General features: G+C 40.7%; 1 protein-coding gene across 7 annotated transcripts in view; it reads right to left on the reverse strand.

The window, feature by feature from the left end:
• pleca (plectin a) overlaps window positions 1–27,493 on the reverse strand; it is a 115,571-nt gene that overhangs the window by 26,110 nt on the left and 61,968 nt on the right. For 5 of the 7 annotated variants that reach the window (XM_050034822.1, XM_050034823.1, XM_050034819.1 and 2 more), the window contains exons 2-14: window positions 20,175–20,236; window positions 15,076–15,165; window positions 12,790–12,867; window positions 11,442–11,534; window positions 7,679–7,845; window positions 4,900–5,015; window positions 4,649–4,755; window positions 3,641–3,760; window positions 3,446–3,541; window positions 2,049–2,176; window positions 1,324–1,417; window positions 1,004–1,158; window positions 276–612 (exon numbers count right to left, since the gene is read on the reverse strand). In XM_050034822.1, coding sequence (XP_049890779.1) covers window positions 276–612; window positions 1,004–1,158; window positions 1,324–1,417; window positions 2,049–2,176; window positions 3,446–3,541; window positions 3,641–3,760; window positions 4,649–4,755; window positions 4,900–5,015; window positions 7,679–7,845; window positions 11,442–11,534; window positions 12,790–12,867; window positions 15,076–15,165; window positions 20,175–20,236 — 1,643 coding nt within the window. Of the gene's footprint in view, window positions 1–275; window positions 613–1,003; window positions 1,159–1,323; window positions 1,418–2,048; window positions 2,177–3,445; window positions 3,542–3,640; window positions 3,761–4,648; window positions 4,756–4,899; window positions 5,016–7,678; window positions 7,846–11,441; window positions 11,535–12,789; window positions 12,868–15,075; window positions 15,166–20,174; window positions 20,237–23,314; window positions 23,639–27,493 lie in introns of those variants that run through there. The other 2 variants (XM_050034820.1, XM_050034818.1) reach the window with 1 other exon arrangement.

The following is a 27,493-nucleotide window of genomic DNA, read 5'->3' on the forward strand; positions in this document are numbered from 1 at the left end:
TAAAATATGTTTTGCTGCTGCCCCCCGTCCACAGCAGTACTTTGCTTAACATCCATGTCGGACTCTAGCCTGGGTCTTTGAAATGGGGGCAACTGCCAACCCACATCTACTGTATGTAAATGTCTGACTATAGACAAGTTGTAAATGTCTTAAAATGCATGTGAAATACACTGTGGGTGACCATGCTCCACCCAGTAACCCCTGTTTCCTTGCAAGATAAAACATCCCTCTGCTCTATCTGTAATCTCCTAATGCTTCGTGTCAGCTGTTTGTACCTCATCGGCCTTCGCCCTTTCGATCTTGGAGCGGAACTCCTCCACAGACTGGTGAAGGCCGCGGTGGCTGCCCAGCTGAGACTCGACAGTGGGCAGGTCGGAGCCCCACTCCCCGTCGTCCACCCGGCGCTGGTTCTCCTCCACCCAGCCCAGCAGATCTTGGATGTAGCGCATTGTGACTTCATCCAGCTCGGGCCGCACCCTCATGGGGGCTTGCTGCAGGACCTGGGCGGTGTGGATCTGAGTCATGGGGATCTGTGTGGCGGTCACACCGGACTTGAGGCGGAGGTTGTACTCGCTGCGGAGGTTGACCAGCCTCTCGTGGAGACGATACACTCTAGAACCAGATTACAGAACGTCATGTCATGTTGTGTTGACATAATTAGTTGATTAAAGGAATACTTCATCCCTAGAAAATGATCATTTGTATATTACTCACTCTCCCCATGTGACCATCAATATGTAAAGACAACTTTCACATGCCTCCACGGTGAACAACAAATCCAGAAACTGAGAAAATTCTAATAATTCATAATAATAATGAGTTTTTGATCATTTAATTTTGCCTGCGTTAAATAATAATAGATTATTATCTTTGAGTTTTAGACTATTGGTCAAAACAATTGTTTAAATAATTAATCAATCAATAAAGAAAGATTATTAGATCAGTTGATAATGAAAATAATCATCAGTTGTCGCCCTAAGGTTGGTGAGGGTTTTTTTTTCACCTGCGATACATCTGCTCAGCTTGAAGGTGGCGTCCATCTTTGAGCAGCTGAACATCATTGAAGAGGAAGCGGATCATTCCTTCTGCTTTTTCCAGATCTGCCTCCATCTCTGCTGAGTGCTGAGCAGGTTTCCCTGAACTCAGCATCCTCACGTCCTGCAGCACGCACACATGCACGCACACACACACACACACACACACACACACACACACACACACACACACACACACACACACACACACAGGTGTTACAGAATGTGCTTATAGTGATACCTGGTGAAATAGCATCGATTTGGTCTGTTACAAATGTTTGTGTCTCACCGTCTGCAGCAGAGTCTCCACCTGGTTGAGCTGCTCCTCACACACCCCTGACTCCATCTGGACCTTACTGACGATCCTCTGAAGCCGCTCCAGCCTGTAGAGGGAGAGAGCGGAGGTCAAAGGTCAAAATGCACCTGAGACAAGGTAGACTACATGACAGGCAGCTACTTTTTGCTTTGTCTGATGTGATTAACTAAAGTAAAACCTCTTGACAAAGTAAAACTAGTAGACTGATAAGTTAAATGAAAAAAATGAAAGCACTCACTCCGTCTTCTGGCGGAATAAATACTTTAACTCGTATCCCTGATGCATGAAAGCCATGATGAACCTCTATCTGTCCACTGAAGTAGAGAAGATATTTTTTAAAACTCTCCACAACTTTCTAGAGTCGTGGAAGAAACAAAACCAAAAGCTACGCCCTAACAACCCTGTGATTAAATAAACAGTTTATGACTGACTATCAGAAGATCATAGTGTTGTTGCTGTGGCGATGGCACCACTGTCATGTGTTTGCCCTGATACGACTTTTACTTCCCGCTCCACAAAGCCAACCCAGTTCCATTTTATTGCCAAAGTGGACTTCATCATTAGGAAGTGAGTCATCCTCGTGGTCAAACAGTAACCAGTTGTCTGATGATTCATTCCTGATCTTTATTTCTTAATGTCTTGTGTTAGTTCGCTCTGGCAACAGAGCATGTGACGAGTTTAGATCGTGGCCTACATACCGCTCGAATTCTGTCCTGAGGAGGCGCTCTCTCTCCAGTATGGCAACGTGCAGACGACCCCATTCCTTCTCAACATCGAAGGGATGGTATCCTGGCGGCACTTTGACGTGACCCGCTTGAACTGCACCCTGCAAAATAAGAAGTCGATTAGGGCTGCAGCTAGCAATTATTTTCATTATCATTAAGTCTCCCAAATATATGTTATATTTGTATTGTTTTAATGTGTGTAAATGAATTGTCTATGTGTATTTCAGTTTGCACGCTGGCTTGCAATAATTTTGTCTATAAAATATCAGCACAAAAAAAGTAAAAATAACAATTTCTCAAATGCCAGGTTAACACTTTCAGATGTGTTGTTTTGTCTGACCCTGGGGGGGCCAAACTTTTTTTTTAATCAGGGCCATATTAGATAATGTTAAAAACAACTGCAGGCCAGCTGCTTCTCTCATCATATAGCTTGTTTATTGTGGACATGTCCGCTATCTAGCAGGAAATGTTTGCTGCTATGTAACCGTTTGTTCACTTGTTTACCGTCCTTTTGTGAAAACACATTAGTTCTGCCTGTATAGTTCCTAGTTGATGCATGTCTACAAACTGTATGATAGCCCTGCCATCGTGGGGTAAAAGGCAAAAATGCAAAGTGAAGTTGCTTAATTAACCAGTACTGTGTGTTGGGCCACATAGTATATTTTGAAAGACAAACAGCTCATGGGCCACAATTGGCCTCTGGGCTGGACTAGAAACTGTTACCATGAAATTTTGACTTTTTTTCTTAAAAATGACTTATCAAAATAGATGCAGTATTCAAATGATTGTTTCAGCTCTAAACTGGAGTTTGACATATCTGTTACAACTCTCTCGAATGATACATATCTCTGGTGACACATCACCAGAATCACTTTCACCTTTAAAGAGACGCTTTTGGGGGTTGGCCTCTTAAAATGAAAACAAAAAACAAACTATTTCTGAACCTCTTTAAAAAGTTGTCAGGTATATTTCACATTATTTAAAAGCCAGAGAGTTCTCAAGGCAAGAAGACATGACATCATTAAGGTTTCAAGATAAAATGACTAGACTTTAATCTGCTGATGAATATTGCATGTTTTTATTTCTATTTTCAGACCAAAAAAAATTCTAAATTCTAATTCATGCTGTGTCCATTAAGGTTTCATAAAGGGCTACTGCCCCACAGGCATTAGTAGTTGGTGGTTAAAAGTGAATGCTCAGGTTTAAAACTACAATTTGTCTCTGTTATATTCATACAAAGACATATTGATTACTTTAAGTTTTGCACATGTTACAAACATGGCTGTACAGCACAAAAACACCCCTCAAATCCTTCTCCTGACAGCTGTCTCTAATGACTGACCGTGTGTAGATTTATTGGAGCTGCTCACCTCAAATGATTTAAAGATGTGTTTGGAGCGGTTCTTGTCCGCCTCTTTTGCAGGCAGCTCTGTTTCCTTGAACTTCAGAAACTGGCGCCAAAGAACCTGCAGAACAGTGAAAGGGGTGATTAAATGTATCATCACCTTCGACATCATTGTTATTCAAACCTTTTTATTTCTAAGTTATGGCCCAGAACCACTCACCTCGATCTCCTCGTAGCTGGTGGGGAACTTCCTCTCCTCAAAGACCAGGATGTGGTGTCTAATCCACTGCAGCAGCATGGTGACCAGCTCATAATACTCCTGCCAACGCAGCTCCAGCTCCTGAGGCACAGAGACACACACAGAGGGTCAGGTTTAATTAGTAGAGCAAAAAGTTTTCCTATAAAGTTTTTTTAAATCTGCAAAGCTACTGATACTTTGACATTAAGTCACAAGACTCTTCCTTTCTAGATTTTTTTAATTCTGAAACTGGATTACAAATTGAATTTTATATCCTCTTCAGCTTTGTAAATCTCTTATAGCCTTACTTTTATTTTCGAAGGACTTTAATCATGCTTTATGGTTTCATGGTGATAATCTTAACACTAAATGGGATTTCCATGCTCATTTTCAGGTTCTTTTATGTATTTTGGGTTTCTACTGGAGCATGTTTACAGGCTTTCATTTTCAAAAACACTTCATTGCTCCTTGTACTGTCTGTGTTGGAACACCTGTATTCACTCCCTGTCTGAGACGCTCTGTTTTAGCAGTCTGTCTCTTTAAGCACCCAAAAAAGCCCAGCCTGTCCTCAATGGTCAGTGTTTCCACTTCTGCTGTAGCTCTGTGCACTGTCATTGGAGCTGGGGTATGACTGTATCGGAGAATAACAGCACTTTGTACCATGAAAAATCACCAGTAAAAGCTTCTTAACACAAACGGACATGTTCCAGCAGGTGTATGATCCGAAATCTGGGAGATATCAACAATATGTCAAGAATGACTCCATGTTTCCCTGACGTTTGCAGTAGCTACATGTAGCAGTGTAGGCTAAGTGATGTAAACACTTGCAGTAGTGTGCCTGGAGCAGATGACCTTATCAAGAAATCCATCATACCTCCAGTATTCAGAACAGTCTGCTGCCTGAGGTTTTTGTTCACAGGAATTACTGCGGATATCTTTATAGTGATTTGGAGGAAAGATGAACTGATGATGAGGAAGAGGAGGACTCACATTTGCTTTAACACCATCTTGAACATCTGGTACTCTGGGCATGGCATCGTACAGAGAGGAGACATATGTGATGATGGATTTCTCATCTGGGTGGGGCACGTCCACATCTGCAGAGGGAGGAGAAAAAGATTTTTGAGGAAAATGATGTTACTTTACTAACTGTAATGGTGTGAAGATCACGAGAAGAATGCACAAAAGCTCAGATATTCAGAGTAAACTGTTCAGGGTGCTGAATATGTGACGTGTCTCACCCTCGGGGTCCAGAAGTCTGGTGACGCCCAGGTCTCGCTCTGCCACGCTGAAGGCCTGCTCCAGATTCTCCTGGTTGGACTGTCGGTACACCTGATTTATGTCGATCAGAGTGGGCCTGCGGAGAGCAACCAGGCAGAGAGAACATGGAGTGGAAATGGGTCATTGCCTTGTTATTACTGTTAGTCAAAGCTTTCCTTAAATCATGTGTGACGGCTGAAAATGTCAGAGAGAAACATCCTCATTAATTACCTCTCAACATTACCCTTACTTTTATGTTTTTGCAGTTTCTTTCAATTTTTCACCTGACAGGCATAATTCCATAATGACAGCTGCCAGGTAAATTTCATAAATATTTCATATTTTACGTTGCTGGAGGCAGTTTGATCGTGAGTAGTATGTGTCTTTCCTGATACCAGAGAGGGCAAGCAATAACAGGAGTCCTCACTGCCAGAGAGGCTTAAAATTCCTCCATCATTTTATACACAAAGCAGACAGACACATTGCCTAAAGTGCACTTTGCCAAGAAGATAACTGTGGTCTGATAACATGTAGGGACAAGCTCAGAGCATAAAGGATAAAAGTGCATCTCATTTCCACAAATACCAAAAAAAAAAAGAGATAACATTGAGGAGTAAATTCTGCACGTTCAAGCTTTTCAAAACACCAAAGGTATTCATACACTTGCACAACTTTGTGGATGTAGTACTCTTTGGGTGCATGCGATGGTTCTTCCTCCACAAAGCAGGCCTGTCTGTAGGACAGTCTGTCCCTGCTCAGGTGGATGATGGGAGGATCCGATCCATGCTCCTCGCTCTGGGATCCTCGACTGGAGTGACCCCCAGGGATGGTGGAGCCTCGGCCCGAGTCGAAAGAGTTCTCCGTGGGGACGTCCTCACATAGCATGACCACCCGGTCCTCCAGGTCGCTGACTGAGCCCGCTGTGCTGCTGGAGGCACTGCGCAGACGCCTCTTTGAGGAGTGAAACTTCCTCTTTAAGTTTAACATCGTAGCAACTGTCAAGTTCACTGCAATAACGGTTTCCAACTGGGTGAGGTCGAAAATTCAGCTTTTATTTAGAAAAAAGTTTCTTAAAAAATATCACTGATTTCATCCTGGTTGAAGTCCACTAGTAATTCCTGATTATATCCATTTCTCTTCTTATTTTGAGGTCAGACTTCTGTTTTTGCAGCTGTTAAATCTCTGCACATCCTGTTCTTCCTCCGCCGAGAAGGAATCTATGGCAGAGCGGTTCGCGTACCTGTGTTTTGCTACAACCTGCTGCGCCTCCAGTGAGCACACCTCCAGGGCAACCTTTTCTCAAATGAGTATGATACACCTAGACTGTCAAAGATATCGCTCTCTCTTTTCACACTGAATGATGCCAGCTTGGGTTGTACATGTTATTTTTGTGTTTTGTGGTGAGCCATCCTGCAGGGCTTGTTTGCCTTTGCAAGCACACACACTTAAAGTGGTGCTCCACCCAAAATTGATGGTTTGAGTATAAAACGGTCGCCTGCTGCAGGCTTGACAGGTGGTTGTTTCAGTTTGTAGTTTTTTTGCTGAAAAGGAGCTGCGGTCAGCTAAAATTCATAAACGTTAGAATGTATCTTTATGATAAATGACAAGTTTTTACTGCAGGAAAATGTTTTAAAGAAGCTATACAAACTTTTCAAACTTTAGTTCTTTCACTGTTGATTTGCACACCTCAGTATTTTCAGGACAGTCATATATTTTTTTTCAAATATGGCTGAATAAACTGCTTCTGTCAAAACTGCCCATGTTACCTTATCAGGTCAGAAACCATTTGAGTGAAACTTAATTCACAGAATGTAATGAATGAAGGAGCTGCAGAGTTAAAGTCTGAGTTAACAATTCATCTTGATGTGTGATTGACAATAACTGATCCACATTTTGTCCTGACAAGTCAGGTGTGCTGCTGTAAAACTCAAATATAAATTTGGCATTCCTGCCTCTGAACCAAATGCCATAAATAATAAAAGACACCGTGACATGAGATATGAAAACGTCACAGAGAAGACCTTTAACCTGTTAAACTGTGTGTCAAATTCATGTCCTACGGTATTATAAAATATCCCAAGTCCAGGCAAGCTTTCCCAGCCAGGATTTTTTTGTGCATGGTTTGAAAAAAGCTTCAGTGCAACAAGTCTCCATGACATCTTTAGTACATTATTACTGCTGTTCATTACATCAGATCGATGTTAAATTCTATGACTCGTCTTTCTTGCCCTTTTACTTTTAGCTTACCATTTTTATCCAAGACAGGGTTCCCACAAACCCATAAAAAGTCTTAAAGGTACTGAATTCAGTCATCTAAAAAGTAGGCCTTATTTGGTATTAAAATATCTTAAATCAATCTTATAAACGTCTTTAACGTCATAGCATTGCTGTCACTCAGACAGGACAGTGGAAACATCAAGACTCATATTTTGTTTCTGGCTGGGATGCTCAGAGCAGAGGATCCCCTGCCTGTTAGCCAGCTGCCACTGCACCCTGGACCACGTGGGGGACTACAAAGTCAATAAAAATTGGGTATTTAACCAAGATTTAATTTTAAATTTTAAAAATCAAACTTAAATTCTATTCCAAGAGGCATTACAAAGGTCTTAAATACAACTTGTCTTAAGCTGTAGGAACCCTAGAAGACACCTTAAGGTAAAGTACATATGTTTTAATACTACAGTATATGCTTTGACTTGAACCCCTGAACCTTGTCATCTTAGTATTCTAACCTTAATCTACTGAGGATCAGTGTCTCACCTGTGTTTGTGTATGATGGCGTTGAAGAGCTTGCCATCCCTCCAGCTGGTGGTGAAGTTGTCGCAGCGCAGGCCCTGGTATCCCTCTACCATCCTCTGAGACCAGAGCAGCAACTTCTCTTTGGCTGTCATGTCGTCCGACTGGCCGTTCACCTGAATGTCGGAGATCTGATGTGGGGAGACGATGCAACTGGTTAGTGACAGTAAACTAACTAGCTAAAAAAAGAGCCCTGAGCACTTGCACTGTGGCTTTTATAGTTGCCTTTTGGGCAGGGTTGCAATAACAATTTTTGATGATATCTAGCAAGTCACGCAAAAATCGATGTGTGATAGCTGAAATTACAGCCATTGATCCTGTGCAATATAGCTCTGCACTGCCTGTGTATGAGACAGTGCCTCTTCCTTATTCGAGGTGACGGTTTGTGCATGTTTGTGTGTGAGGTGAACCGATAGTGTACAAATATTCTCTCATTTCATCTAAACTGTGTTCAGACTCTTGAAAAGCTGTCACACTAAGCGACCCACAATCAAAGCAGCATCTTTCTTAATCATTATATCTAATGCCTCCATAAACAGTGTTATACTTATTTAAAGGTTTTGATGGTAAAATGACCTTTCTGTTCTGTGATATTCCTGTATTGAATATAATTGAAGTGTTGGTTGAAGGGCAGGAAAACTTTTCCCAGTTTGCCTGCTGATTTCTTCCAGACTTGAAATGAGTCACATTTCAAACATCAAACAACAACCACCAATTTTACTTGGAGGGCAAATCAAACAACTCACTGTTTTGGAGAGAAACACAAAGGCTTTATGATTATACGCCAGCAAAACAGAAATCATAAGAGGGAAAGCGTCTATGAGTCACTGATCTTCCAAAGTTACACTGTACGTTTCAAACTCAATTTCTCAATAAATACTCTGGCAGCTGTAAATGAATGTTGGACTGTGTACCAGAACCTCCACAGGCAAATTCCTCTTTTTTAAGGAGCTGCAAGGCTCAGCTATGAGTCACAGGAACTCACTACTGAAAAACTCCCTCAGTAATAAATCTTTTTTTGCATTTAAGATGAGAGACTACAAAATAAACCACAGATTTAATCAATCCAGATGTCCTTCAAGGTAACTGTGTTGTCACAGAGGGACTTAACAGGATTTTTACATTTTGATTTGCAGGCAGTTGACTCACTGTGTCTACTATGCATTAATCCATCACCCAGTAGTTGCTGTCTGTGCCATATCTATAATCAGATATACAAATGGTACTTATGAAAAATCTTTGGTGTTTGTTTGGTCTGCTTGAGGTACCACATGTGCAGGACTCTCTACAAAATACAGCACACATTGTAAAAAGCTGCAACAATCACTGGAAACCTTTTGAAAATTAACTGTATGTCTTTTTTTTTACTTGACTTGGGCTCCAATCAGTTTGAAAGAAATGTTTGCAACCTGTATCAAATATATGGTGTCTGTGTATTACTACTTAGTGATTTTTACTAAAAGAAATGAGAAGTAATGTAAATCTGAATCTGAATGAATGAATTGTGCATTAAATCTATAGTTAAGTCAGGTATGTAACGCCAAAACATGATCATCTGCTTACCATAACCACGTGGGTTTTTTTCTCCTACACCTAACCACATGTTAGGCACATCCTTGTTGAAATGTAATGCTTTATGATCTGCTATATAATAACGTGCAAATGTAACATACCCGTGGTTTGCAGAAACCTTCAATGCCAACATTTTTTTTCTGGCGATCGGGTTGTTAAAAAATCATGTCCCTCCTCATAGTGCTCCTGATGGCACTTGCAAGAATCCACCATAGCTGAACAGAAACAGCCAATCACAGCCAAGGAGTCTCTAACACAGCTGTCAATAATGTGAACTGCGGTCAAACTGTCAAACTCGGCAGCGCTGATCAAATATGAATCAAGACTCTGTTACTGCATTGCCTATTTCTCACCTCAAATGTTTTCAGAGACATATGTCAGTGTACTGTTTAGCTGTAAAATGAGAAAGTCTGCCCCGGCCAGTTGGCTGTGCTTCGTTTATTGCAAATGCAATTAGAAGCACTAGGAGGAGGCAGAGGAACGTGATTTTTGGACACATTATCTGCCCAATGTTTGACTGTCAGGAAAAAGTGACAGTTTCTGCAAATATGTCAAAAAGATTATTTTTATAAAAGTAACCAACTGTAGCTTTAAGTGAAGGTTGCACTTCCAGTCCTGATAAATGTCACGGTCTCTTACTGGAACAGAGCGGTTTTATTACCACAATATACTATTTTCAGTGTTTTTAGGTATGCTGATGAGTCATAGCAGAACTAACAATTTCACTTACAGGCTCTTTTTTTCTGCAGGAAAGGGTGGAGGAGGGAAAAAAGAAGGCATCTCTTCCTTCTGCTATTTTCCCTTCAGAAGGGAAACCCCGGTGCTATAGTGTGGACGTGGGCACAACGTGACTCAGAAACTGAATGGAAACTGGACCTCCGCCCCTGCAGCCCCTTTTTTAAAAGTGTTGAGAGAATCCCGACTCCCTCTCTGTCACAAAACAGGCCCGTTATTCATACTGGTCACCTGTGTATTAGTCAACTGTGACCTGCACCTGGGGGGCTCAGAGGAAATTCACCATTGTTTGTGATGACGAGCATGTGCCAAGACAAAGAGATTATGGGTTTGTTTTGAAGAAAATAAGAGCTTTTGTTTTATGACTTGAGGATGCTTGAGGGAATAGTTAATTTTTATAACATTTACAAATGATTGTTTCTCTTCTTTCCACTGCAGTTTTTTGAGTCTTGAGCTTTCACGCCCACGTCTCCTTCGAGCTTTCTCATGGGAATCACTGAGTCACACGGGATAGGGAAAAGAATCCCACATCCACATCCCGACATAACCATCACACCCATTATAGCATCAAAGAATCTCCATGTATTCCCACTGTTATTTTTCCAAAATCTACCAAACCATCTGCTAAATGAATATCCAAACACGCCTCCTCCTAATCAGGAACACATCTGCCCACTGACGAACGCTTTCCTCTAATGTGGTTTTTGCCTCCATAGGTGGTGTAAGCAATCTTATAATGTTTATATTTGTTTGAATAAAACCGATACATTTTGATCTAACGGCACCCAAAAGAGCTGCACAGAACTACAGAAAAGAGTGAAAAAGGCTGATAGCTTGACTGATGTGTGAACATCCCTCTTTAAATATGAATGAATAGCTTTTTTCAGTGTTTAGTCTTTGTGCACTCAAGGACAGGACAGGGGATGGTAGTTGTGTATAAGAGCCTAAGCACTGCCAAATGTCCAATAAAGCCCATTTGGAAATGATTGGCTGTTGGACTCCACTGTACTGTAACTGCTGTGTCAACATCAGGATAAACTCAGGCTGATGATTGAGCCCCAAAGAGGGAACAGCACTCTGATTTTCCTTACCGTGCCGCGGAAGCAAACTAATCGCGATGTAATGAAAGTAAGCTGTATAAAATGCATGTTACTCATACAATGGAAGAATTTGATCTTATGCAGTTCAGTGCCAGTGTGCAGATTAAAAGATAAATACCACATGTAGTTCAGGAAATGTGAGTCAGCTGTTCCAAGCAGGGCTCACTTTAAATACATGCAAAATGCAAGTAAATGCAATTCAAATAATGAACGACTGAGTTTTTGTGTCCAATATTTTTCGTCCCTGCTTAACTTAACTGCTGTAATTATAGCAATTTATAGCAAAGTTAGCCATTAAAAGTGTCTGACCGGACACTTACCTGGAAGTGAAGGATGATGGTCCATATCAGCCCCAGGGTCAGCTTGGGGTTTCCATCTGCAATGTCATCATTCCTGATGTTGACCAGTTTGACCTGAAAGGTGCACAGATACCATTAAAATGTAATGGTTAATTTTAGGGTGTTTTTGCAATGTGAAGAGTTGACACAAAGAAACAAAACTCATATATAAAAGTGCACTCAGTAGAGTGCAGATCTCAGCTAGGCAGTTGCCCGGGCTGATCGCAGCTACTCCAGACAGTTCTTGTAATTTTAGCAGATATGCCGCAGTGTGTCTCACAAGGTTCCAGAAGCTATGAAAAAATACATGCATACATAATTCACATACATAATACATGCATGCATACAACTTGTCTATTTCTGACAAAGCCGCGGCGCGTTGCACAGAACAGATTAAGTTTTCAAGTTACAATAAAAATATGAGGATGAACATATTTTCAATAACTAAAATACGGCCAAATTTTTTGATCCATGTCATAAAAACAGGACTTTTAACAATATTAACTTTGTAGGCTACTGCACAACAAAGTAGGAAATAGCAACAATTAATACAACTAAAACAGACACAAAGAAATAAAGAAATTTAATTACATAGCCGACTTGCTTACTAATGGTAGACGTACAAATATCAAGAAAAACTCACTAAATCAATTTGCAAGTCTACAAAAACAAGCAGGTAAAATGCCCTGCTTCTGAAAAGCTCCCAGTGTGTATGACGCTATGTGGTGGATGGAACAAAACTGGATCGCATCTGAGCCCTAAGTCATTTTCCCTCTTGGCTCCCTTACAGTCAGATTTCAGAGAAGCTAACAAACACGTAGCTTAATTCCTCTTGTAACATGCTTAACTTTGGTGAATTGTAACATATCAGGTATGGCATTAATCTGCAAAGGCTCATGTTCAAATGAGACCAAACTTTTCTATCAATGTCCATTCTGAGCCATGATGAAGGCCATAACTTGGCCTGTAACAGACGGCAAGGCTAATTGCAGCAAATTGCAGCCGCTATCGCACACGTAAGTAGAAGTGAGGAGTGAGCAGTCAATGACGGGATAAAACAGTTAATTTAACAGGTTTTTCAACAACTGTGAGTCACTGCAACCACAATAGATCCTTGAGCATACAGTCATACATGTGCACACAAAATATTAGGCTGAAAGGTCCAGTAGTTTGTGAGATGAGCAGCAGACAGATACACACATGCACACACACTCTGAAACACAACCAGAAGCGTGATCCCCTCCAGGCTTATGTCTGGCAGAAATAACACAAAGGAAGACAGAATAATCTCAATGCTCCTTTGTTGTAAATGTGTATTAAAATATCTTACCTGTCTGTGTTTGAGAAAGTCCAGGGCAATCTGTACATTCTGCAGCTTGTGGAAGCGCATTCGGCCTTTCTCCCGCGGCTGCAAGAGACGAGAGGACACCAGACATCAGTAGGAGGGAACACATTAAGGTTTGAATGATCAACAAACAGCAAGGCCCCATGACTGAGGGACGGGTGTTTTCATTGTCCAGCAACACCCTTTGTGCTTAAAACAAAGATCTATTCTACTTTACAAAAATCATTACAGTCATGGTCTTAACTTAAAATCAAAATGCAGCAGATTTGAAGTGTGACTCAAATTCTGCGTGATTGTGATCAAAGCGTTTGGCCAGACCTTTGACCAGATCTGACCCTACATGACCCTGAAATGCATTAACAAACCAGCCAGGATGTCTGCAGGTGAGAGCATGATAATGGATGACACATGATCTCAGTGATTCCCACAATCATCAGTAACAATCCTCATTTTCTCTGAGACCTACAATCAACTTCTCTTCTTCTGAAACACCTTTTACATCTTATGCTGTCTAAGATTTTAACTGTAATGCAGTCCAATCAAGCAGAAACCATAAACATATGACTTGTAAACCTGCACAGTGCAGAGTAACTCCAGGTGTGATGGCCATGACATGCATCAGTGCTTCACATTTTAAGCTTGAAGCTGGTAAGAAGCTTTGTTGCAGAATTAGTCAGCACATCAGCTTGCAGTGATGAAACTTTGGCCTTTGCTTTGAACACAGTGAGGGAACCCAATACTTTAACTCTGACAACTCAATTCAACAATTTTAAAGGACCATGCTGGTGGTTTGTATGTGTAACTACAACTTATGTAGACTATCAGAGCATAAAATACCTTAAGATGATTTCATATTTTCTATGACCTGTGTCTATTCAATAAATTTCAGTTTGGTATTGAAGTAGCACAGACAAGAAAATGCTAAATATTATCATTAAATAATTATTTTTGACCATTGTTTTTGGTTAAGCACTTAGTGACCTTGCTCTGTGAAAGGTGTGATTCAAATACATGTTACTTACTTACAACAAAATGTACAGGTACAATATATACTTTTTAAGGTAAATTTAAACTGCTACATTTAGCTGCCCCTGCAGTGTTTCCCATACATTTATTTAAATGAGACAAGTTAGCTAGCTCATGCACCTCTAAACCCCCATCTCACTCTGCGCTGCTAGGAGACAATTCGCCGGTAGGAGAGCGGGCAGAAACTCCAGAGACAGACCTTTAAAAGTGGCTGTAGCAACTCGAATTCGCCCAGTGCAAACCCCAGTGCCAGGGTTCACTGTGGGCTGAGCCTAATCTGTGTAATGGCAGCAACAGAAAGTTTGCTGAGCTGGCAGGGAATTCACACTGGGCTGGCTGAATTAAAGTTGTTATTCGAGCAGTAGAAAGTCCATCCTCGGACTGTCTGCCATTTTCTGCTTTCTCGCTTTAGCTTTGTTTTTTTTAAACTGATATGACATCTCGGTTACTCATGGATTATCACAATAAAACGACAACTTTATTTCTGCATTGAAATTACACTAATTCAGGCATTAAAAAATATTTGAAAAAAAAATTGCAATACTAAAGTGAATGGATTTTTTCCCACCCCTACTAGCTCACTGATACAATGGAAGAGGACGATGTTGACACAGAGAGGGGACAATACAGGGAGTGTGATTGTCATCATGCACAACCCAGCAGCCACCTGGGGTGTTGACACATGCCACGCCCGACGCCCACAGTCCAGGCGCCACTCACCAACCGCACGTTCCTCACAACGTCACGTTCCCTCGGCTACCACAGCAAGAGCATCGCAAGAGAGGAAGGCAGAGGCACAGGGGCAGAGGTCAGGGCAAAGGTCAGCAGGAATTAGATAAAGGAAAAACCAGGGGTCAAACAAGTCAGTGCAGAAAGGTTACGAGATGGAAGCAAAGAATGAAAATTAGTGTTTTAAGGCTACATCACCAGAAGGTGTGTTCCCAATAAAACAAGTAGTGCGCATAACCTCAGCATGTTCTGAAATGTCCAAAAAACCTCCAAAGAATCAAAGTCAACACATGCAGGAGTGGAGACAAGAGACCCAGCAGAATAACAGTTGACTCAGATAAACATGTAGAGCAGTTCATGTTACAACAAGTGGACTGGACAGTAGAACAAATATGATGGCAAATTAAGTCAGTAGGACAGGGGAGCAGGGACAATAAGACAGGTTTGGACAGGACAGGGGGTTACAGCAGAAGCAGATGTCCTACTATCTGAAGGTCAAAGGTTGCCAAAGCTCACCAGTGTCTCTCCAGAGAGCACCTCCAGCAGGGAGATAAGGTTGTGTCCATCTCTGAGGTCCTCGTACAGGTCTGTGATGTGTCTCTGGGCCTGCGGACGAAGAGAAGAGACAAATATTTAAGTTTTTCAGTGATATAATATTGATTGATACATTTAGTCTTCCATCACGTCAGCAGCAGTGGTGAACCACTGCTTTTGCTTTAACACATAATAATACAAAGAGTGGTGGAACTGCAGACCACCTCAACACTCGGCACAGACACATCTGACTGAATCCCATAATGGCACCTACAAATAAACAAAGCAACTTAAAGGGAAGGACCTACACACAGCAACAACAACAACTGTCCACATTCTGCAGTGGCAACTAGGTCCACATTTGGGGCTCTTTTAAATTTGTTGTCGATTTTTATTTTCATAGTTTTGGCAATCATTCCTATTGGGTAAAGCATCGATTGACACACGAGGTTAAGAATGGCAGTAACATGAGTGGTTAGATGATCAGTTTTAAACCCAGTTTAACCAGATGTTTTTAAGACACTTACCTATAGTAGGGCTGCTAAATGTATTGATGTTATATCAATATCGTGATATTAGACTAGACATTGATTGACATTAGATTGACTAGATTCTGGATATTGTAGATTTTGGATATTATATATTATTGGATATCTTAAGTGTTGTCTTTTCCTGGTTTTAAATGCTGCATTACAGTAAAGTGATGTAATTTTCTGCACTTACCAAAATGTTCTAGTCATTGGGCGTTGTCAGGCAAAACATTTCTGGGGACTCCCTGAAAGGAACGGCCCACTGTGGAGCTCCCCGAAGAATTATATACCTTGAAGGGCTATTTTTCTGTTTGCATTCACACCACAAATAGAAACGCTGAAGTGACATAAGCTGAATGTGGTTGATATAGCAACGCAACTTTAGTTTGACGAGTCATAATCATGTGAGAGTTCACCCTTTCACACAGGAATATGCTCAGTTAAGCCTAGGCTTCTGTCAGTCTATTTGTGTGTCCTCCCATTCATTTCGTTATAAGCTTTTGTTTGTGCTTTATGTAGGCTGTCATTTACACAGCTAACAGGTTTTTAAAAATGACTGTTGCCAGTGCTGCATTGGCTCATGTTTGACCAATCCCTGCTCACATCACTCAAAATTCCTCTTGTGCTGGGAGAGTAGCTACTCTGAAGTAGGAGCTAAAAAAAAAGTCCCTCAAAACAGCCTTCTAAGAACTGTGACCGTCCCAAGTTTTTGCAGTGATAATACAATAAAACTATGTTTGTTAAAAGTTCAAGAACACCTATTATACCCCCATTACTGATGATTATCAAAAATCTGATTGTGTAAATATTTAATAGTCAACCCTACAATATTGTCACAATTTTGATATCGAGTTATTTTGTCAAAAATGTTGCAATATTCTATTTTCCCCATATCACCAAGCACCCAGTTTAGAGGTGAAAACTAAAGTGAATGCATTAAATTAATTATTGCATTATAGAATTGTATTCTGTAGAGATAAGTGTTGTAAGTATGACAGGTCAAATCAGGTCAAAGTCAAAGCTGAACAATGACACTGGATGTAACCAATGTTTTCAGTACATTTTTGGGTTATCATTTCAATATTTGCCTTCATTTTCTCTTCCTGCGGTTTGTTTGGTGCGTCTGATTATTTGACTGTTTATTTCCTATCATGCTCTAGGACACAGTGATGTTGCCGTGTCTGTGTTGATAAGTAAAATGTTATGTCATAAGCAGCAGAAATGGTATGATAACTATGAAAATGAGCCCAAGGTTGCAAATAAAACTTATAAACTTGACAAATACTGATCACACTCCTGAAACTACCTACTACTACATAAACTTTATTCTGTTTCTAATTTGTTCTTTTTTTAGCTGTTGTAAACAGTTACAGAACATGTAAAGACACACTGCACTGCAAAAAAAGTCTCTTGCAGCAGTTAGAAAAGAGTCCAAGTGTTAAAAAGAAGTGAAAAAATGTCCAGGGTTAGCAGCTAAAGAGCCCAGGTAACAGATGGGAGTGAGAGAGGACATAAATGTTAACACAGACATGCAGGCAGAAATTAATGTATGTCCACTCAGCACTCTGCTCACTGGCACCTACCTCTGCCTTCCAGTGCTGATGGGAAAGGATGGGAGGACAGGATGAAAGATGGAAAGAAGAAAGAGTTTGATGAGAGGAGATATAAACTGCAGGGACTCGTGAGGGAAAAGAAGAACAAAAGACAAACACGCAGACGCTGGTTTGGTTTGACAGACAAAATGTTCTTTATATTTTCAGGGGGTTTTTATTATTTGATGTGAGTGATTCAATCCAAAACTATTTACAACTGTTTTTCAGAATTGTTTTTATGAATGTAAGTCTGTTTCTGGTCTGATCTGGATTGCAGTGGGATTTATAAAACTTGAAACACAGAGTAACGTCTGGTTTTCAATCTCTGTAATCTGAGGAGATGTAAGACAGTAGATGGCACTTTTGAGACGGCTGACTACTAAAACGGAACGCTCCTGGCCTCAGAGTCTAATCCCATGACTCTGTTGTGACCACGAGTCCAATAGCCTCGAGGGCAGCCAGATCGTCGACCCGCTCAAGTTCTTTTGGACCCATATCTGAGGGATTTCCAGACAAAGAAACAATGACTGACAACAAAAGCCTGTGAGCCGTCTCGGACGGGACAGGACGCGCATGGAGGACAGCAGACATTCCTCTCAGTTTAACACACTTCAGTTCCTGTGTGAAAACAAGGATTCGTCAACCTGAACGTGTTGGTGGAGCAAACGTAAGACAAGCGGAACCCTTCAGGTAGAGCCACGCTGTGCTATGGTTTAACAGATGCTAAAAATATTCCCTAAAAATATGATCGACAGTTTATAAATGCAGTTCAGTAAACAAACTACTGCAATTTTGGTGTTTGAACTATGTAATTTAACTAGTCTGTTATTACTTGAGACCAGAGAGATCCCTATTATACACAAAAATACATGTTGGTTGCAAAATGAGCATTATTTTCTTGTTGTCTTGTCATAACATAACACTACATTACAGGAGCTAGTTTTAAGTACAGTCTTACACTCTCCTCTCCTTTTGTGGGTGTCAAAAGATAAGTCATAAATTGTGACCATTTATGAGTATGATTCTGCATTTTTCCTCACAATAAAGACTTAATCAAGACTAGAGCTGAAACAGTTGGTCAAAATCAGCAACTTCTTTGGTTTGATCATATGTCATTTTTCAAGGCAAATATCCTTTGGTTTCAGCTTCTCATATAATTCAGGATTTGCTGTTTTCGTTGGCATATATTATAAGTAAATATGTGAATATATTCATGTTTTGGGCTGGGCTATTTTTTTTATATTTCATAGACTAAAACAGTGATACTCAAATCTTGCCTGTGATAAGATGCCCTGTGGCCCACCGACCATTTTCTAATTCACAATGAAAATAAATTGATTCACACTGGGATTTTTTTGTACTTTGAATATGAATAAGGTTCCAGAGTGCATGAAAAACATCAAAATACCTTTTTTGTCTTAAAATTCCACAAACACCTATGCGTACACATGAGCTGCATGGAGCTGCTGCGACTTGATTTGCCTCTTGGCAAAGGTAAGTGAGGTCAACAAAGGTCAAAAGGTTGAAAAAAGGCAATTCATTTATTACACGTACTAATAAATATTACTAACGTTTGTTTATCATCTGGCCCCTGGCCTTCTGTCATTTTACAAAATTGGCCCCCAAGCAAAGCGAGTTGAGTATAGAGACTAGTAGAGACTAAAGGAGTGGTTGATGAATCACAAAAGAATGTGGTAAACCACGTTTCTACTCAGGTCTGTGATTAATGAGGCAACAAAACATTACGTGATCATTCTTCTGATGACCAAACACTGACTGATAAGAGTTTAAAATCATTTGTTATTATTTGTGACATGTATTGGACTAAATAATTCATTCATTTAACTAAGAAGAAAACCAGATTTAGTGGAGGAGAAACAAACCGCAAAAACAGATTAATTGTGCAGTTGCAAAGAATGACTAGTTTTGTTGTTGATTAATCTCTTAGTGGATTCATTCATTAATCTTTTAGTCTATAAAATGAGACATAACAGTAAAAAAAAAAAAAAAATCAAGAGATCCCAGAGCTATAGGTGATGTCTCCAAATTGTTTGTGTTGTCTAATCAAGAGTAAAATACCAAAAAATATTCAATTAATTTTTGATTAGGAAACATAAAAGCAGCAAATCCTCAAATTTCAACAGCAGGAAAAAGTGAATGTTTAGTGCTTTTTGCTTTATCAGTCTCTCATATAATAAGTAAATTATTAAAATGGTTTCAGCACTTATTACCGTGGCTGCAGCCCTTTACTCTGCACCTGACTATCTAGATCAGGGGCTTGCACATAACACACATGATGTGCTTCTGTTTTAAGGGCTCACAGGCCAGAACATTTTGCATGTATTGCCTTACAGTGTCGCAGCTGCAAACACATTTAGCACTGGCTCCCACATTCAGAGCAGGAGTTCAGTCCCGGCGCTTCCCGTTTGCCTGCAGAACCCTGAGAAGCCGCCCTGATGTCAGTCTGGAGCCCAGATGTGAAACCTGACCGAGCTCGGCCCACAATGCTGCTGTTCCTAAAGCGAGGCCAGGTGGTTGTGACTAACTCCCTCACACGCACACACTTAACTTAAATATCACGTGTAGCAATTTGTTTTACGTTTTTCACCTTATCCCAAAGCAGCACTTTCTTTGAAAAGAGGTGTAAGGAATCAAAAATCTGATTTTGCTTTGTGTTCTGCTTCCAGTTTATAAAAGTTGTTGCTTTCAGGTAACTATTTCCAGCAGTGAGACTCTGTTAGATCAGACAGTCTAATATCTCCAAAGGCAACATTTTTGTGTAATTCAAGCTGGGTGGGATCTGAATTAAACAAAACAACCTTTAGGGTCGTTTGAGGACAGCTGGAGTCCTTCTTATTGAGGTCTGTGCTCCCAATGAGCTGATGTGAACCTATTTTTGAGTTTCTTAATACATCATTAAGTATCAGTATTAGTGAGTGTTGTTGAAGTGGGATCTTACCTTCATCAGGTGCTTGTTGACCCATTTTGTGAAGGTCTTTTTCTGAACTCGATCCCGTTCATCTGTGGAGGGACAAATCAAACAGAAGCTCAGGTTAATCAGCTGTAACTGTGTAAGAGTTTTTGCATGCTTTAACCTATTAACTACAAATTGTGTACATGACATTACTCTGGAATATTTTTCCAAAATGATCTTACAGAGAGATACTGTAAAACTTACTTCAGATTATGATGATCTATAAATGTAAATATTTTGTCATCTCTATTTCTTTCAAAGTCAAGTTACTGTTGCACATAATCTAACTGCTTTAAAGTGGTCTGCTAAGAAAAAACATTGCAATTCAAAGAGATAATAATTAATAATGTATAGTCAATCCAATCACCAGAATAAATATTGGGATTGTACGTTTCTACAAACCACAGATAATTTACATTTGTACATGTATGTAGCAGATACATTGAAATTTTACGTTTCAACAGCATTGTGGTTGACATGTGGTTATGTTTCAGCACAAAAACAACTTGGTTATGGTTAGGAAAAGATCAGGTTTTTATCTGGTTTTGGGGGCACAATCCCCACAGGAAAGGCAGCGATGTCTCAATGAAAACAACTGCTTGGTGGTACTATGCCCGCTGGAAAAAGAGCCATGGGTCGCTAAAAAAACACCCACGTTTGGTGCCTAAAAAGCTGCTGGAAGAGGCAGCAATGACTTCATAAAAAACTATGTTTTTTTTGGTTTGTTGGTTGCGAACAATATTTTGCAGCTGCATCTTGCCCATCTGTCCCGCCATCCACCATCCCCTCCAACTTCCAACAACAAAGTCCGCTGTCCTCTGATGTTGCATCACTTAAGAAACATTGATATGATGCGTGTGAAACGTGTAAATGTAAAGCAGTCGTGGTTTGCAGAAATATACAATGACAACATTTTCATCTGGAGACTGGGCTGTGAAATTAATGGAAACACACAAACTGTTTGGTCTATGACTTCTTCATAGAAAGGAAAGTGAACTTGTTTCCCATCATTATAGTAAAAAAATAGCCAAAGGGTAACTTTGACTTTATAGTTCTTAGAGGCCTGAGGCAGTACAATTATCTGGTAATCCACAAGAGAAAAAGAATAAATTGGAGCATAGTCATAGAAAATAAACATAATTTTGTGTTGCATAAATAATAAAATATCTATTTCTGCTTCTTCATCATCCCACAACCCCTGAGATTTACGTTGTGACCCCATAGAAGGGTCCTGACCCATGAGTTGGGAACCACTGCTTCAGAAGATAGTTGGATGTAAACAGAATTTCTATTTAATGAGCTAAAACATCTAAAACCACAGTAATGGTCCCACATGGAATCATCACTTAGATTAAAAAAAGTTTTCCCAGAGTTACAGACAATAAATATTTGTGCTCCCCAAAGCCTGAAACCAGAGCGCTGAGCATCTGACGTCAACAGAGACTGCAGAGGACGCTCCAGGTGACACACAAAGTGAATGCATTCCCTCTTATGTTGGTCTGAAACTAGCCCATCAAAGCAAAACAAAGAAAGGTATCGTTCTTGTCAGGTGAAACATGAGTAAATTACCTCCGACATCCCTCAGATTAGCACCTCTACTGGAACATGTTTCACCTTGTACGACTGGTGCTGTTTTGGTTTTGATTTTACAGTCTGATTATCCCAAACACCACTCACATACCAGCAGGTACTGTACATGTTATGTAATGTTTTCCCTAAATTCTTTCCACCCCATGCAGCAACTCCACCACCAAAGCAACACTTTCACGTCTTCACTGAAGTGCTTCAGCAATTGATGAGGGAGGCTGTCGACACAGAGTGCGGCATGATGTAAGGAAACAAGCCTGTCTTTGAATACATGTGATCAGGATCCAAAACAATGTGACTTTACTGTTATAAACTTTAAAATCTGATGAAACAATGAAACCATTATGTTCTGATTACTTATTAGTCACATCAGTCACACAGTGTTTAAGAGCTTCATCACCTTATCTGGATAAGAACTTTTATCAAAGCTCGTGCAACAGAAGATGTGATCAGATGACGAGAGAACAGAGACACCGAAGAAGACGACATCTCATGGTGCCAACGCCCATTTCAGGGTGGCATTCAGTCAGTGAGTCACAAACACGCTTGTGACTGTCTCTGAACAGAGAAGTGAAATAAAACCACAAAAGCAGAGAAATTCTACTTCGTCATTTCACCATGAGTGCATGACTTTGCATCTAGATTGAACAGAAGACAGATTGTTCTGCAGAAATGTTATTCCTGCCACTCAGGGCAATGTTGTTTCTTCTTGCCATGAAATACAACGAAAGGAATAAAGGTCAAACAGACACTTAACATTCCAAAACCAAAAGGAATGACACAGAAAAGCAAACTTCACTGATCCCTCTTACAAATAATGTGTTTGCTTGGCTGAGGTTTGTAGCCCGGAGCGGCACACTGAGCTCTGGATGTTTCCTTTCATCCGCTCGTGCAAAGAAACTTTAAAAATGAGGTGTGAGATATCAGGTCGCATGAATGAACGTTATTGTTTGTTCGCCGTAGTACGGTTGTGTGATATCGGCAACTCATGCTGTCACTCTGTAACTGAATAATACAGCTGTAATGTGGAGTGTCACACAGAAGGAGACAACATGGTGTTTTAGCACTTGAAGAAAAATACATCTGGTTGGAGTGGGGAGTTTTGAAATTCTTTGAAGATAAAAAACAGATTTACAACTGTTGTTGATTGAGAAAACAAAAAGTCACTTTGCAAGTTATAACAGGCTTTCTGCTAAGCTGCAAGATGCAGAACCAAACTAGTAACATGAAACAGAACGTATCCAATATCCTCACTGCTCAGTCTGTCTTTCGTCTCAAAATGGATGTCAGCACAGTCGACCAATAAAAAGAGGAAAAGCCATGACACATGAAGGGGCGTGGCTCGTTTGATTAAAGGGAGGCAGAAGACCCCCACAGACAAAAGTAGATTCTACACATTAGACATTGAAGAAAACTGAGAAAAAAAATCTCAATTCACAATTGACCTATTTCTACATCAAAGAATTAAAAATACACACAGATACATACACACCTATAGTCCAGTACTACTGAAGCAATGTAAAGACGACAAACTCTACCTTTCCTGTGATCCATGGCCTTGAGCATCCCCTGATAGTAGGAGTCCTCTAGGAAGACCCCGTCACTCCCCACACTGTCAGAGGAGTAGTTTCTAAATCTCCGCTCCATTGCCATGCTGGCCTTATCTCAGTGATCAAAAACAAATCAGAAGCCTCTGCAGGTTGAGAGGCAACGCTGTCTACTTTATGAGACTTCTCCTTATTGCCTGAAACACTGCTTCACAGTGTGGGATCCTGTAGTTAAGTGGGAGTGTTCGAGCCACTGAATCAGTTCCTGAACACAAGTCTTACTCCCTTTTTTCCTCCCTTTCTCCCCTTGCCGTCTCTGACATTTTACAGTATGCTCCTCTTTTTTTTTTCGCCAGCTCTTGCAAAATGCCTGCCTGCGGGCTGCAATGTCAGAAGTTGTCATTCATCACACAGTGATCTGTGGAAAGAGAGGGAAGAATCTCCCCCTTGGCCCAGCCCTGTTATGCACACACCCTGACCCCACCCACCAAACCACACCTCACCAGAGACCCTCGCTGAGCACCCAACCAAAACAGACCTCTGCACTGATTACATCCAAATGCACAGGCTTTAATTAACATCTGTGAGTCTCTATGTTTATTTTACAGTTGCACTGAAGAGGTATCACAAACCTAACACTGTGTTACTGAGGTGTACTGATATTTTCTCACACCCCTACGTATATTAGGAGATTCAGGGAGAGGTCAGAGGTCAAGCTAATTTGCTTAAAGACAGTGTTCAAAAACAGGAGCTTTAATTCAGGTCATCTTTGGAAGGATGGTACTAAACACAAAGTGTCTTAACTTGCTTTTCAGAAAGATTGCACAGATCACTATCAAGAAAAGGGGGCATTCTCTCATTTAGAGCGAGCTGTACTGAAACGGCCCACTGGAGCTTGTTAACCCCAGCTGAACTCCACGTGCTCAGCCTAGCAGTCACCAGTGTGTGGTCGGAGGCGGGAAGGCTGGACATGCCACACACAACACCACAGACCCTCAATGAAAAGCCTCTTGCTGAACACAGAGGAGATGGGGCAGTGGAAACAACGTCTTTAGCCATTTCTCGACATGGTGCAAGAAAACCTTGAACATGAGAATCTCTACGTCCATCAGGACACAATTAGGTGAAACTGGCGCTGAGGGGTTTGTTTCCGTACATTAGGAGACAGCAGACGTTTGTTTTGGGTGGGTGGGTGGGTGGTGGGGGGTCTACAGGAGCGAATCCAACAGTAGGAAGAATAGAAGCATTTAAAGGTCTCTAATGAGAACAACCTGCGAGACTAACATTTTATTTGAAGCATTTGTTTTGGACTATTTTTCTTAGATGAATTTCCAATGTTGAATAAAGGCTTCAGTGAAGCCAGTAACCAGTGGGTTTCCAAAAACTCTTAATGGAGTAACCACACTGCTGCAGAAAATTATCCCAGACACAAAGCAGCTATTGTGGCTCTCTGTGGATTGACTGGACAGAGTGTCTATGTGCATGGGTGGTAAAAGGAGATTTTTATATCTGCATCTTTTTCATGCAATAAAACTTCTGTTCAGCTGCACAAATAATTTCTGACAAAAACGGCATTGCTTTTTTGCAAGTGAGGCGTTCAGGTGCTCTAAACAAACACCTCCGCATTTTTCACGTTCATGTCCCATAGCACCTAAATACCTGTAACACCTTTCACCCTTGGGAGCATCAATTTTCCGTGCAGATACATAAGACTGCAAAGGAGAAAGATTTTTTCGATGCCTACACGCAGAGGTGGCTTGTCAGGACTTGAGGAATGAAAGCTGCAGATATCACACCTCTGCCAGAATGCAATTCCATAGGCTGTGTAAGTGGCTTTAGAATCAACAAAGTATACTGTGTGTAAAAAGGAAGGTGTGAAAAATAAAGTTTGTCCAAACTACAAATTTTACAATGTTCTCTTGTAATTGTTTTTCCTTGTCTAACTGCATTTCAACTGTTGCTGTAGTGTTGGGCAGCTCCCCAAACACTGGATGCAAACTCTTTAATGTGTGCTTAATTCAAAAGGCTCTTGACACAATCACATACAGTAAGATTGGTTTTGAGTTACTGACTTAAAATCCAATTAACAAAGAGCCACAAACCCTTTTTATGTGATGCAAGATATGACTTTAACAAAAGGTCTCCTATCAGCAACATGTTGTTGTGTACATACAGTGCAGTACTGTGTGGGTATTTCTGCTTTCCCTGTTACTGATAAGATGCAGTGATAAACCAGAGCACTGAGAGCTGATAGGAGTTTTATGATGACAGTTCTGGCGTGAGAAGCATGCAAGTCTATGCATTCCTGAGGGCGCGCCCACCCTCCTCACAGACAGGGGGAGCCGCCTCTCTGCGATAACAGCACCCCAGCCCCAAAAACTGTCTGCCTGTTCATTTGTGCAAGTGACAGCATGCGATGCCAGTCCCACTGAGGACAGGAATGTTAACTAACACTGAGTATCATCTGGCTTGCAGGTACTGATGGGGTTTGTGATGGAGGAATGATGGTATGAAAGTTGGATAGTTCAGGGAGGATCTCTGCCAAGGTGAGGAATGAAAGCCCCAGGGCATTGTGGGGCAGATCCAACCCGGAGTTGGCAATGAGGAAGGCATGAAAGCATGCACTACAACAGTATAAGATAGAGCTCTGTCTGTTTTTATAACTGTGAGGAATGTATTCCTCTTCACAACAAACTCAGGTGCTGTCAGACGGTGGGGAAAAAAAAAGCTTTGCGAGATGTGGATGGACAACAAACCTAACGAACCCAAAAAGCAACAGCGCTGAGGCATTTTGCTCTCCGCATTGTGTCTTCTCTCTGTAATTACAAAAGACTAATGACTCCAAGTCACTTTTGCAACAGTGAGTTTTACTGTCAGGGAGTATGCATTCAGAAACGCATGTAATTAGCCACAGGTGGTTTTTACAATCTTGTGGTTACGAAATTATGCGAATTATTTAATTACTGAATTTATGATCAGACATGACAGCCAAGGCCAATTAAAGATATGAGCTTATCGCTCAGCACGATTTGTCTCCCTCTTCTGTTGGATAAGCTGCACTACAAAAGATGAGAGAAGTCTGTATATGTAAAACTCTACTATAATAATTTAAAGTGTAAGTAGTAGCTGACAACCCTCTTTGCTCTAAGTCCCAAATCAGAGGGTTCAGACTACTGTTAAGAAAGTCCAAGGTCACTTGGGGCCCTGCAGTGTTGACTTATGCTCATGGACACTCACTTTCAAATGTGGAAAGAGTGATTTGTTGGGAGAGTGGTTGCCGTGACAACACAGCACAAACACACAGACACTAAGAGTCCATCAGCATACTGTTTATAGAGGAGCGGTTTTGGCCTCAAAACTCTGCAGAACTCTTAGTTTCAGAGGAAAAAAACATTTCTCACATGTCAAAGTCCATTAAATCAACAGACATTTACAGGATCTGATACGTTACGGATTTTCTTTGTGACACATTCAGTGGCTATGATCATGAGGTAAACAAACATTTGGTAAAATTTCCATCAGGTTGAGCCTCTGTCACTGACGGTTATTCAAATGCCAACAGTGATCATGTCATGATGAGAGGTGGGGCATTAAAGACATACAGGAAATTGTGGAAAAAGTTCCCAGAGCCAAGGCTGGCATGTTTAAATGGCTTGTTTTGTCCAACCAGCTGTCCAAAGCCCAACAATTTTTACCCTGGTATTATTACCACAAAATATTTGTATTTAGGAAGCTGGAAACAGAATTGTTGGCCCTTTTGCTTCATAAAGTACTTACACAATTTGATTATTAAAATTGTTGTCACTTAAAGGGATACTTCACCTACAAATGACAATTTGTACATCAATTTGTTATGCCTTGAATTTGTAAACTCTGTTTTTCTTACATGCCTCCACACAATAAAGGGCAAACATTGGAGTTATTGAAAGATCGTGGACCATGTTTAGCAACAGCAAAACTGTATCGAAGGATCTGCTGACTCACTCTCTGCAACTCGTCCATAATCCAAGTCTCGTTTATCCAGTTGTATGTTCAGTACTTTCCAAACACATGCATTTTTGTTAAAACCTTACTATTTAATGGGTGAAATATTCCTTTAATTTTCTGTACTTGAATAACTAGTCATTTCAGCTCTACTTTACAACACAGTGCTCTGTGGGAGGAAAGTTA

This window comes from Epinephelus moara, chromosome 22 (assembly GCF_006386435.1).
Source record: "Epinephelus moara isolate mb chromosome 22, YSFRI_EMoa_1.0, whole genome shotgun sequence".
Lineage (NCBI taxonomy): Eukaryota > Metazoa > Chordata > Actinopteri > Perciformes > Serranidae > Epinephelus > Epinephelus moara.